This window comes from Dendrobates tinctorius, unplaced genomic scaffold (assembly GCF_039654945.1).
Source record: "Dendrobates tinctorius isolate UK_male_01 unplaced genomic scaffold, ASM3965494v1 ptg000019l, whole genome shotgun sequence".
NCBI lineage: Eukaryota > Metazoa > Chordata > Amphibia > Anura > Dendrobatidae > Dendrobates > Dendrobates tinctorius.
In genome coordinates, this window is record NW_027361687.1 from 46,894,479 (window position 1) to 46,909,260 (window position 14,782).

Consider the following 14,782-nt stretch of genomic DNA (forward strand, 5'->3'; position numbering starts at 1 on the left):
TGGATGACTCTTGATTTTATTTGCTCCTCCTGGAAACGGAAGACAAGAAAAAAGTGATCCAGACAATATTAGGAAGACTGTATATTTTATGGTAATCTAAACTGAAGACATAGCAGAGCCAAAATATACTGTAAGTCAAGGCATGAAGAATGGGAAATAGACAAGGAGGTAACGCAGAGACCTCAGTGCTAATCCTCATGGAAATTATCTATTTGTCAGGGCACAGTGGAGTTATAAGTCATTATTAATACTACTATATACATTACCTGTCCCGAGTCTAAGGTTGGGACTTTTTCTGAGCAGCTGAGTAATGAAGTTTTCAGCATCGGGATGAACAGCATGATTTTGAAATTTCAAAATGATGGATTCTGTTATATAAAAAGTAAATGTTACAGAAAAGAAAGTCTCTATATTTACTATAATTTAAAAAAACTATCAAAAACAACAAGTAACTAAACCAAAGTATGAACCTAACAACTCAACCAAATTACTATGGCATCACACAGCATTCAGATTATTTTACTTACCTGTTATGATTCTGAGGAAAATCTCATCTTCGCATCTTCCTTTAAATGGCAAATCGCCGGTAAGAAATTGATATGTGATGATTCCTATTGACCACCAGTCAATAGGCCTTCCATAGCCCGTTTTTAAGAGGACTTCTGGGGCCATATAATCCAAGGTGCCGCTCCTCTGGAAACCAACAGAACAATGAGAAGATGATCAATGAAAATTACTGTGACAAATAATATCAGTGTAAAAGTTTTCTATGTGAGAAAATATCAGAAATAGATCAGATCTGTGAAGAATAAGTTTTTAATCTATAGCTAACCTCTTTATCACGGAACTCTTTGGCGATGTCTTTAGTTCGAGCCTTGTAAATGTCTGATGTTGGTCTCATGAGTCCGAGTTTTGAAAGCCCAAAATCGGTGACTTTGATATGTCCAGTTGATGATATTATAAGGCTGTGAAAGAAAAGATATTGTCAGCCCTAAGTAAAAACCCACAGACTGTACACCAAACTATAACTGTCTCTCCCTTTATTATACTGCAGCGTTCACTTACTTTAAAGGCTTCAGGTCTCGGTGAACCACACCAAAGCTGTGCAGATATTCCACAGCAAGAACCGTTTCTGCAACATACAAGCGGGCCAAGGAGAGCGGTAAACGGCCATAAACCTTTAAGAGACTGTCACAGTCTCCTCCTAGAGCAGAAAGCAAATATGACAGGTGAGGGTTTGTTACAATGTAAATTACACATGATGAGTGTGAATGAGAAATAAGGTGAGACATTGGGGCATGGAGTCAATCATAGAGATACACTGTGTGATGTAGAGCGTATACTGTATACTGCAGAGTAATCCTATACAAAAAGAGCTGAGATCTGCCCCCTGCTGGTAAACTCTTACATTACACTGTCAATATCTGACAGCGGCATTTACAGCAGGTGACCTGGAGGCGAGCTGCTCTAAGCACTCATCGCCCCCATTCCATGTCAGTGGTTTGCTATGGCTGCTGAGTGTCTGCGGAAGACTACTATCCTTGCCATTATGGTACTTCTGTGACAGTCACTGTGTAGCTTGGCTTCATAGTGGACCAAGATTTTCACCATATTCTGCAATGCCCATATTGCAGTACATAGTATTTACGATTATATAATCACAAGTTCAGGTCCCTTATGGAGACTAAAAAATAATAAAAATATTTGGGGAAAGAAAATAAATATAAAATCACTTTTTCTCCATTCAAAATAAATAATATAAAAACAAATAAACTCAGATGGAATTGCAGTGTTTTTGATCGCCCAACATAAGAAGAAAAAATGCAATAAGAAGCAATGAAAATTATTATCTGTCAGAAAGAGGCAACCCTCCAAAACTGTTCTTCTGAGCATGTAGATTAATGACATATAAATACATTGATAGCTTTATATATTTAAGCAGAAATGGGCTGGATAGAGATACAATGGATATGTCTTACCTGCTCCAAAGTCCATGACCATACACAGATGTCGTTTAGTTGGGAAGGAACAAAGTGTGGAGACAACAAAGGGACAATCAGCGAATATTGCAATGTCCCTTTCCAGGTACGCCATTTCAAGATACTCTGGATGATCCAGGTTACTTCGGTCTTGTTTCTTCATGGCGAATACCTTGTTTATGTCTTTATGACGCACTAAGTGGACGGCCCTGTAGAGGAGAAAAAGCCATAATTTATACAGAATTCTTACTAACTGTCTATATTTCAAATGATCTTCTGTCCTAATAGTTAATAGTGATGAGCGAGTCGTTACTCAAGATTTCTGAGCATACTCGGGTGATCTCCAAGTAGTTTGGTCATGCTCAGAAATTTAGTTTGTGTCACCGCAGCTGCATGATTTGTGGTTGCTGGACAGCCTGAATACATGTGAGGAGGATTGTGTGTTTGTTAGGAAATCCCCACATGTATTCAGGCTGTCTAGCAGCCACAAATCATGCAGCTGCGGTGACACAAACTAAATTTCCAAGCACATCCAATACTCGGAGAACACCTGAGCATGCTTGGAAATCTCGAGTAACGAGTATACTCACTCATCACTAATAGTTAATAATAGATGTATGGCCGTCACTAGAAATCAATGTCTGGAAATACACAAAATAACTCAGCATGAATGATCACTTATGGGAGGTTTTCATCCATATCACATGATAACTGAGCTGAATCATGACAAATACCGTATTTTTTGGACCATAAGACGCAGTTTTTTCCCAAAATTTTTTTGGGGAAAATGGGGGTGCGTCTTATCGTAGCAATATACTTAGAAATTCTGTTGCAGCGGTCTCATGTCAGGAGGCCTCCGCGTCGCAGCAACTGAGCTGCGGGAGGCTTTCGGGCTTTAACGAAATGCAGACGGAGCCCCCCACGCAGCACAGAGCCCAGCTGCAGCCACACTACAGAGCCCCGACACCACCACACCACAGAGCACAGGGAGGCTGCATTGGGACCCCCGCCACGGGACGCCGCAACAAGATTTTTAAGTATATTGTGACCAGAGCACAGCCACCCCACGGACACAGCCACCCCACAGAGCACAGCCATCCCACGGAATTCAGACTGTAAGACGGACCCCCATTTGACACATTATTTTTTTCCCCTATTTTCCACCCCAAAATTTGGGGTGCGTCTTATGGTCCGGTGCGTCTTATAGTCCGAAAAATACAGTAGATGTGGACTAGATGACTAGATGTAGAATAGATCTAGTGCAAAGTGGTACCGATAACACCAGCTCAACACATAAAAAACAAGTCTTTACAAAGCTCTATGGGATGAAAAAATAAAAATGTTACATGTCTTGGAATACAGTAGCATTTAGATGTAGACTCATATACAGGAATTTCCCTAAGGCAGGACATATAGAAAGAGGCATCATCATAAGGAGTTTGGGAAAAATGTAGATTATACATAACGCTCACCCAAAAGCTCCACTGCCGATCTCTTTGATCTGGGTATAGTCGCTTTTACTTGGTTTTCTCATAGGGGTCAATGATCTGACAACGGCCTAGAAGAATAAGAAATGACAATGAGACATAAAAGTTGCAGGAAATTAAAAGCTGCAGATGCAGGAACTTCTCTACATTATGACCCCGCTGATTACACTGCAGCAGATGTAGAGGACATGATAGCAGCAGGACGCTCCCCAGACACTATTATATTATAGGGATATCCTCCATACACATATATCATTGTATGGAGGGGATGGTAAGGGACATCACACAGAGGAGACAGGAATAATAATAATAGGTCCAATCTACATTAAGAATAGCATTAACCCACTGTACTCTGGGGTGTAACATGTGATGTGTAATTCATACCCCGTTATCTGATGATATACAGATGTTTTCTCTGATACTTACACTGGCAGATTCGGGGATCTCTGGTGTCTCAGATATTCCACCGTCAGCAGTTGCCGGCTCAGTTGTCTCTAATATAATGATAAAATAATGAGACATCATGTATTAAACGATATCAGAACTGAATATATAACACATCGATATAAGGAAGGAAAGACAAGTAAATGGCATAATACTAGTTCTATGGATATTCTGCACATACTGGATATACTTATGGCACATCCATAGATAGATATACTCTACCATAAATGTGTGATTGCTTGGGATCTGACAGTGACTTGGATGGGGACCCTGTGAGGTCCTCTGTGCATTTTGGGGCTGAGAAGATCCCACAAGAGAGAACCAGAGGGGTTTTCAGATTTGCATGAGCCCTCTCCATTATAGTCTATAGGAGGTTCAGGAGCCGTCACCGGCCTCATACAGAGGATGTAGAGTAAATTTTATATTCTCTGGTGTCTCCATAATATTAATATTTGTAGGAATGCAAGATGATCAGCTTACCTTCAATCAGATCGCTTTTTAGCCCTGGCTCACTGGTATTGGGGTCAGCGATATTTCGGTGTTGCCCCTCTTTGGAGTCACCCTCCGGTGTTTCCTGATGGATATAATATGCGCAATTAATATAACAATTCACAAATGCTAAATTACAGTACACAAAAGACAGAATGGACTAAAGCTGGATTTACATAATGACGGGGAATATACACGGCCGCTCCGTCCAGTAAATCCACATTAATATATAAGGGACTTGTATATACGACAGTTCTCCAATAACATCTATTACCAGAACTGCAGCATTTACAAGAAGGAAGATTGTGAAGATAAAGCGAGACCGATGTGATATGAAAGGTCCGCACCACTGAGCACAGTACAGACTGTCCCCACCGAGGATGGAGCAGAGACAGGCTGCCATAAAAAATCCTGTATCTGCCTGGAGCGGACAGGGGGCTTCTATAATGAGAAATATGACAATCTGCTATGACTAGTAATCTGGAGAAGATCAGACAAGAAAGACATGAGATATAGAAGATGACGGATTCTTACCAAAAGCTTCAGTGAGCGGGCAATATGCCGTAGTACAAACAGGAACTGTGCGGCCAATTCTTTAAAAAAGGTCAAATCTCCATATTGGGATCTTTCTTCAGCCTATAAAAATGGAAATAAACAAAAAAGGAAAATCATGAGAGAAAGTAGAGAATATAGGACGCTATTTATGTCATCATTTTACTCCTGCAATCTACAGCTACAATTACTACATATATGGATATTTCTTATAAGCTATAAATTATATTGCTCTTGGCCAAAATACATATTTCATGTAAATAAACTTGTATTTTGTGAATTTTATTCATTATTGTTTCATGTGCTGTGAATATTATCCATTATTGTTTTATATGCTTTGCCCAGATTGTCTGTTGCCTGTTGTACTAATGTCCTGATGTTCATCTGTAAATGCTCAAGATATTCTGAGCTTATACGACCTTGTTGGTGTTTGGTCAGGCAGTCGCTCACTAGCTTCACAACCAGCCGGTAAGTGAAGCTGAGGACGCCATCGGGTAGTGGTAGCACTTTGTCAAGGGCATAGGTGGTAAGAATCCCCTGGAGTAGTGCCAACACCTCAAGTATATCTGAAGAAATTCCAGACATTTCAAGCAAATCCAAGCGCAGTCAGTATATCAACAGCTTCACAGCCAATCACTGACAACAATGACACCTGGGCAGTAAGCACTTGGGCAGGTAGTGGTGGTGCATTATGATGTCATAATGGAATCTTGTGGTGGAATGTTAACATGTCATCAGTGATGTCATCATGGAATGAAGGATGGAACCTTAACCGATTTACAACTTTGAAAGTATAGGTACGTCCAAGGTCGTGTCCCTGTCTTTTTTAGGCAGCGACAGAGCCCGCATCTCTACCCGCACATGACAGTTGATGGTGTGATCAGCTGTCATGTCCTGCAAATAGATGCAGATGGATTTTGGCTGTCAACCACTTAAATGCTGCTGTTAATCACTAACAACGGCATTTAAGACGTTCGGACCGAAACCATGTCTCAAGTCTCGCTCATCAGAGCCCTTGTCCCATGATTCTGGGGTTGCAATGGGTTATCATAAAAGCCGGGGGTGTGCAGAAGACCAGTGTGCCTGTCCATTGATCATCTTTTATGAACACCGACTCATTGCCGGCGTTCAGATTTTTTTTTTCCACCACTTAAATAGAAAAAAAAAGGACCTATACATGTTTGGTTTCTGCATTCGCGTACTGTCCTGTAGAATCATATTACCAGGTCAGTTTTAGCATTTAGTGAATTGTGGAATTGCACTTTTTTACAATTTCACCTCACTTGAATTTTTTTCCCGTTTTCAAGTACAATATATGTAATCTATAGTGTCATTAAAAACTACAACTCGGCCTGCAAAAAACAAGCCCTCATAGGCTATATTGATGGTCAAAAAGTGTTCTGGATCTGAGAAGAAGGGGAGCAAAACAAAGAAAGCACAAAAACGGAAAATTGCAAGGTGGTGAAGGGGTTAAAGGGGCATCTAACCATAAAGGGAGGTTGCCTAGCAACATTCTAGTAACAATTAAGTTGGCAACATTATGGGTTGAGCATCAGAACCAGAATCAGGGAAAGACGGAAAACCATGGCTTTGCTCTTCTGATCAGGCTTTTATATCCATCTTTCCCACCCAAAATTATTTTAACCAGGTTTTGGATGCTAAATATTGTTTACATGTGTAACCATTTCCTTTTTTTTAACATATTGTGACCAGGGTGGACTGGGAGTAAAATTCAGCCCTGGCATTGAAGAGCACGCGGGCCCACGCTATCACCGCCCCCCTCCCCAGCTTGTATTTTATGAATATTATCCATTATTGTTTTATATGCTTTGCCCAGATTGTCTGTTACTTACCTGTTGTACTAATGTCTTGATGTTCATCTGTAAATGCTCAAGATATTCTGAGCTTATACGACCTTGTTGGTGTTTGGTCAGGCAGTCTCTCACTAGCTTCATAACCAGCCGGTAAGTGAAGCTGAGGACGCCATCGGGTATTGGTAGCACATTGTCAGGGGAATAGGTGTTAAGAATCTCCCGGAGTAGTGCCAACTCCTCAAGTTTATGTGAAGAAATGTCAGACATTTCAAACAAATCCAAGCGCAGTCAGTATATCACCAGCTTCGCAGCCAATCACTGACAACAATGACACCTGGGCAGTAAGCACTTGGTTAAGTAGCCGCGGTGCATTATGATGTCATAATGGAATCTTGGGGTGGAATGTTAACATGTCATCAGTGATGTCATAATGGAATCCGAGGATGGAATCTTAAAGGGGCATCTCACCATAAAATGAAGTTGCCTAGCAATAATTAACGTGGCAACATCATAGACTGAGCATCAGTTCCAAACTCAGTCCAGGAGGGAAGAACTATGGGTTTGATCAGTGAGGCAGGCTTTTACATCTGTCTTTTCCCCCATAAAATTTGTTAAACAGAGTTTGAACGCTAAATGTTCTTCACTTCTGTAAACATTTCCTTTTTCTGGATATTGTGACTTGGGATGGACTGGGACTAAAATACAGCCCTCTGTGTTTCAAGCCCATGCTGACGCCTCCCCTTTCCCTAGATTGAGGTCTCTAATACTAATTTTATCCTGCCTGGAGGAAATCAATAATTTACTATTATCTATATTTATGGTGCTTGAAACTCTAGGTTCAAGCAACATATTGTAATCCGATTTCTTATATTTATAGTGCTTTGAAGAAAACACTATCATGTAATCCGAACGACGCTGCTAACTTATTATAGTGGTTTGAAAAAACCACTATATTGTAATCCGAACGCTGCTAACTTATTATAGTGGTTTGAAAAAACCACTATATTGTAATCCGAACGCTGCTAACTTATTCTTCTTATTATTATTATTAAGTTGAATTCCGCAATTAATACAGCCCGAACCGCTACACGCACAGACTCCGTTGAGGTGTCGTTTCGAAGCCAGCGTCCATGAGAGGTGTGCTAAGTATTTTTCGTGTCGATCGGATTTGTAGTTTTTGCGCAATTTGCGTTTGAAAATTTTTTTTCCCGTCATTGGAATGCATTGTCTCCAATGCTTTTCAATAGGAAATGGCAAAACGTGCCCTGAGGCGATTGAAATGGCAGTTAAGCTCATTGATATGCGCAGGCACACCCAGTTACTATGCCAACGCCTACGAACTTCACATGACGCCCCCAGGACACAGATTCTGGCACATAATATCAGCTCTTAAAGCGAAACCTACAGCACAAATGCAAATCTAGTTCCTCACATGACGCACGCCCCTGAGAGAGAATGTGCGCCAAAGTGGATTTAGAAGCCCAGTGAGCCAAACTAGCTCTTAAACGGCTGACGCGTCTAAGTGATTCTTAAAGCTGGCGCACCAAAATGAGTCTTAAAGGGCCGGTGAGCCAAATCGAAAGCTGAGTGACCCCAGGCTCCAAATCGGAGGCTGAGCCACCCCGGCCTCCAAATCGGACCCAGAGTGGCCCCGCCCACCAAATCGGACCCAGAGTGGCCCCGCCCACCAAATCGGACCCAGAGTGGCCCCGCCCACCAAATCGGACCCGGAAGGGCCCCGCCCACCAAATTAGACCCAGAGTGGACCCGCCCACCAAATTGGACCCTGAGAGGCCCCGCCCACTAAATAGGACCCTGAGGGGCCCCGCCTACCAAAACCAAATCGGACCCAGAGTGGCCCCGCCCACCAAATTGGACCCTGAGGGGCCCGCCCACCAAATCGGACACTGAGGGGCCCCATCCACCAAATCGGACACTGAGGGGCCCCGCCCACCAAATCGGACCCTGCAGGGGCCCCGCCACCAAATTGGACCCTGAGGGTCCCCACCCACCAAATCGGACCCTGAGGGGCCCCGCCCACCAAATTGGACCCTGAGGGGCTCCAGCCACCAAATCGGACCCTGGGGGGCCCCAACCACAAAATCGGGCTCTTAGGGACCCCAACCACAAAATCGGACCCTGAGGGGCCTCAGCCATAAAATCGGACCCTGAGGGGCCCCACCCACCAAATCGAACCCTTAGGGGTCCCGGCCACAAAATCGGACCCTGAGGGGCCCACCCACAAAATCGGACCCTGAGGGGCTCCACCCACAAAATCAGACCCTAAGGGGCCCCACCCACAAAATCGGACCGAGGGGCCCCGGCCACAAAATCGGGGGCCACACTTACAAGATCAGACCCTGAGGGGCACCGGCCACAAAATTGGACCCTGAGGGGCCCCGGCCACAAAATCAGACCCTGAGGGGCCCCACCCATAAAATCGGACCCTGAGGGACTATACCCACAAAATCGGACCCTGAGGGGCCACACCCACAAAAACGGACCCTGAGGGTCCCTTCCCAGTAAATCGGACCCAGAGTGGCCCCACCCACCAAATCTGACCCTGAGGGGCCCCGCCCACCAAATCAGACCCTGAGGGGCCCCACCCACCAAATCAGACCCAGAGTGGCCCCGCCCACCAAATTGGACCCAGAGGGGCTCCGCCCACAAAATCAGACCTTAAGGGGCCCCACCCACAAAAAAGGACCTTGAGGGGCCCCGGCCACAAATTCGGACCCTGAGGGGCCCCAACCACAAAATCGGACTTTGAGGGGTCCCACCCACCAAATCAGACCCAGAGTGGCCCCGCCCACCAAATTGGACCCAGAGGGGCTCCGCCCACAAAATCAGACCTTAAGGGGCCCCACCCACAAAAAAGGACCTTGAGGGGCCCCGGCCACAAATTTGGACCCTGAGGGGCCCCAACCACAAAATCGGACCCTGAGGGGCCCCACCCACAAAATCGGACCCAGCGTGGCCCCGCCCACCAAATTGGACCCAGAGGGGCTCCACCCACAAAATCAGACCCTAAGGGGCCACACCCACAAAATCGGACCGAGGGGCCCCGGCCACAAAAGAGGACCCTGACGGGCCCCAAAAACAAAATCGGACCCTGAGGGGCCCAACCACTAAATCGAACCCTGAGGGGCCCCGGCCAAAAAATCGGACCCTGAGGGGCCCCACCCACAAAATCGGATCCTGAGGGGCCCCACCCACAAAATCGGACCCTGAGGGGCCCTGGCCACAAAATCGGACCCTGAGGGGCCCCGGCCACAAAATTGGACCCTGAGGGGCCCCACCCACAAAATCAGACCCTGAGGGGCCACACCCACAAGATCAGACCCTGAGGGGTGCCGGCCACAAAATCGGACCCTGAGGGGCCCCGGCCACAAAATCTGACCCTGAGGGGCCCCACCCAAAAAATCAGACCCTGAGGGGCCCCACCCATAAAATCAGGCTCTGAGGGGCTATACCCACAAACTCGGATCCTGAGGGGCCACACCCACAAAATCAGACCATGAGGGGCCCCGCCCAGTAAATCAGACCCAGAGTGGCCCCACCCACCAAATTGGACCCTGAGGGGCCTCGCCCACCAAATCGGACCCTGAGGGGCCCCGCCCACCAAATCGGACCCAGAGGGGCCCAGCCCACCAAATCAGACCTTAAGGGGCGCCACCCACAAAAAAGGACCTTGAGGGGCCCCGGCCACAAATTCGGACCCTGAGGGGCCCCAACCACAAAATCGGACCCTGAGGGGCCCCACCCACAAAATCGGACCCAGCGTGGCCCCGCCCACCAAATTGGACCCAGAGGGGCTCCACTCACAAAATCAGACCCTAAGGGGCCACACCCACAAAATCGGACAGAGGGGCCCCGGCCACAAAAGCGGACCCTGACGGGCCCCAAAGCCAAAATCGGACCCTGAGGGGCCCCAACCACAAAATCGAACCCTGAGGGGCCCCGGCCAAAAAATCGGACCCTGAGGGGCCCCACCCACAAAATCGGATCCTGAGGGACCCCACCCACAAAATCGGACCCTGAGGGGCCCTGGCCACAAAATTGGACCCTGAGGGGCCCCACCCACAAAATCGGACCCTGAGGAGCCACACCCACAAGATCAGACCCTGAGGGGCGCTGGCCACAAAATCAGACCCTGAGGGGCCCCGGCCACAAAATCTGACCCTGAGGGGCCCCACCCAAAAAATCAGACCCTGAGGGGCCCCACCCATAAAATCGGACCATGAGGGGCCCCACCAAGTAAATCAGACCCAGAGTGGCCCCACCCACAAAATCGGACCCTGAGGGGCCCCACCCACAAAATCAGACCCTGAGGGGCCCCAACCACAAAATCGGACTCTGAGGGGCCCTGGCCACAAAATCGGACCCTGAGGGGCCCCACCCACAAAATCGGACCCTGAGGGGCCCCACCCACAAAATTGGACCCTGATGAGCCCTGGCCACAAAATCGGACCCTGAGGGGCCCCAGCCACAAAATCAGACCCTGAGGGGCCCCACCCACAAAATCAGACCCTGAGGGGCCACACCCACAGAATCTGACCCTGAGGGGCCACACCCTCAAAATCGGACCCTGAGGGATCCCGGCCACCAATTCAAGCCCTGATGAGCCCAGGCCACCGAATTGGATCCTGAGGGGCCCCACCCACCAAATCAGACCCTGAGGCCAAAGTGGCCCTTGAGAGGCACCCACAGTTAAAACGGATCCTGAGTTGAAAGTCTTGCAGGGGCAGCAGGCAAATCTCTCTTAAAGGGGCAGTCCGGGCACCATTTCATAGCACTATCTGTACTTCCTTCAGGAAATACACATCTAGTATTAAAAATGTAATGCATGATAAAGCTACAGGATCAACAAAAGGGGTAGGAACACGTGGCAGCTGGCTCCTCTGCACTCTGGCACTTTATAGGTAAAGTTTTCAATATTCACTTCACTTTTGTGATTTATTCAATCAGAAAACGGTCACTGCTTGCTATTTCAATCTATTTGGAGACATATACCACTCTCTTTTTTGGTCATGCTGCACTGCTGCACTTTTTATATATCTGATACACCTGCATATCTCTCTCTTAAACTACGATGTTATTTAGCATGGCACATTGATTGCTGCTGATATGCATTAGTCAGTTTTGATTGAATATGTTGTGGACATTATTCTTTTGGCTTGCACTATGCACTTTTATTCATATATCTATCTTTAATGTCCTACTTTAGGTGTACTATATAGATATTATTTTTAAACCAGTGCTCTTGTGACTTGATATTATCTGCTCCCGTGTTCTTTTGTTGATCCTGTAGCTTGATCATGCATTACATTTTTAATGTTATTCATGTGTTTACATTTTAATAAAGATTTTTTTCTTTAAAAAATTTGTTTTTAATTTTTTTCGTCTAAAATTCTCAATAATTTTTTTGAGGATGTGTGCATCATCTTATGATTAGATGTCTTTTTCTACATAAATTCTTTGAGACTGTGCTAATATAATATGCAGAAAGTGTAGCTTGAAAGACTCAAAGGAAGATGGGGTTATTCAGTACAACAGTCAGTCTCGACCCCAACTTCCCCCATCCCCCCAGATTTTCTTATTCTTTACAATTACAGTATCATACTTGAACCAAATACAAATATGTTCACACATGCACAAACACGCAGACACACACAGTCACATTCACATAGATACACCCACATAGATAGACACACACATATAGAGTTGTGTGATAAAGTGTTAAGGCCCGTCACACACAGCGATCTCGCTAGCGAAATCGCTGATTTTGTGACGCCACAGCAATCTCGCCAGTCAGATCGCTGTGTGTAATGGGGATCAGCGACCGGCCCCCCTACCGGGTGTCACTGATCGTGCTAGATCGGCCTGGGCCATTTTTTGATCGCTATTCTCCCGCTGGCCAGCACGCATCATGTGGCAGCGAGAGACCAGCGATCAGCGATGCTGGACGCTGGTTTCTAATGTAAACATCGGGTATCCATGAGCCGTGGCTCTTTAATACCCGCTGTTTACCTTGGAAACCGGCGTACAGGAGCCCCTGATGTACCTAAACAGTGGAAACCCCCCACAAGTGACCCCATTTTGGAAACTAGACCCCCCAAGGAACTTATCTAGATGTGTGGTGAGCACTTTGAATCCCCAAGTGTTTCAGTAAAGTTTATAATGTAGAGGCGTGAAAATAAAAAAATCATTTTTTTTCCACAAAAATGATCTTTTAGCCCCCAATTTTTATTTTCACAAGGGTAACAGGAGAAATTGGACCCTAAGAGTGGTTGTCCAATTTGTCCTGAGTACGCTGGTACCCCATATGTGGGAGAAAACTACTGTTTGGGCACACGGTGGGGCTCAGAAGGGAAGTAGTGACGTTCTGAAATGCAGACTTTGATGGAATGGTCTGCCGGCGTCATATTGCATTTACAGAGCCCCTGATGTACCTAAACAGTGGAAACCCCCAATTCTAATTCCAACCCTAACCCCAACACACCCCTAACCCTAATCTCAGCCCTAACCATAACCCTAATCACAAACCTAACACCAACACACCCATAAGCTTAATCCCAGCCCTAGCCCTAACCCTAACCCTAGCCCTAACCTGTGTACCTGCTTTTTTTTTCTTTACTTTTTTTTCTTCTTGTGTCCCAGGGGGCACAAAACCGCCGACAGTAGATAAACGTCGGCGCTGCACAAAGCCCAGCAAGCGCCAACGTTTATCTACTGTGGGCGGTCGTGAAGCGGTTAAGGTGGGGTGGGGTCGCAATCACTTTTTCAGACAGAGTCTTGTAAGTTTGGATTTCTTTTTCCCTTAGTTATAAAGGCCTTCATTTGAAAACTGTATTTTGTGCTTATTTGTGTTATATTTGTCTAATATTTAAATTTGTTTAGTGATCTGAAACATTTAAGTGTGGCAAACATGCAAAAGAAAAAAAAATCAGAAAGGGGGAAAACACTTTTTCACACAACTGTACATACACACATGCATAAACACACCTGCATACATACAGTACACACATATATCACACACACATGTAGAGAGATGGACCGAGCTGGGGCAGCTTCTTGTGTCTCTGGGCTGGAACCATTGGGGCTGTCAGCATTGTTGCAGGGGAAAGCATTTTCTGACTGAAACATACCTTTGCATTTGACTGCAGGGGGCGGAGTAGGGATAAAAGGAGCTGAGCGCGCGAAAGGGGGACTTCTGGCAGGGAGACAGCTGACACGCAAGGAGAAGGTTGACTCCGTCTCCACGGTTTCCACCAATCAGCTGGCCTACGCCACATCTTAACTGCCTCTACACGCACTGCCAGCGTGGAGATACAGCCGAGCTCTTGGCAGACTTCCATACTTGAGAGCTCTAATTTGACAGCACCTTTCGCAGTGCCTGATGGTTGTTACCAGATGGGCCACGTGCAGCATGCTGATTTCATAGTCCCCTCTGCGGCCTCCTCTCCGTAACTTTGTTGCCCACTTGTTTTTCCATCTTCTACTCCCCACGCAACTCCGTGTATTAGAACCGGAAGCCCGCTCCCGGAAAAGCAAGGAACTGCCATTTTGTTCAAGAGACATTGCTTCAATTTCATCTGGGATCGCTTCAGAGACTTCTCGGGTCACCTATGTCGACATCGTGGGATCGTGTAATCCTGACCTTCCGGGAGCTACAGACTGATAAATTGATCCATACCTTTACTGATCATTATTGACGTTATATCTACACTGTTCATCTTTCCTGTATTTTATTATTGTGTTCCTGCGATCTCCCTGTGTGGAGTACTGTTTGCCGATTAATCTCTGCATAAAATACCCGTTAACGCTTGTTCTGCCTCCTGCTCGTCCCTGCATCCCTCGTTCCTGACAGCAACCTTACACACACACACACATATGCATACACACATATGCATAAACACATACACACATGCATAAGCACACATATGACGTGCCCCAGAGGCCGTGGGATACTCGGCGCCAGGCCCATTAACTTCAATGGGAAATGTCACAGTGGCAG

At 46.1% G+C, this 14,782-nt stretch overlaps 1 protein-coding gene across 1 annotated transcript in view; it reads left to right on the forward strand.

Moving 5' to 3' along the window:
* The window catches only part of LOC141083112 (uncharacterized), a 126,187-nt gene extending 111,741 nt beyond the window's left edge, over positions 1–14,446 (forward strand). Inside the window, exon 2 of the mRNA XM_073567299.1 lies at positions 14,292–14,446. Within this exon, the coding sequence (XP_073423400.1) occupies positions 14,292–14,446 (155 nt within the window). The remainder of the gene's footprint in view (positions 1–14,291) is intronic.
* Positions 14,447–14,782: the final 336 nt, after the last annotated feature.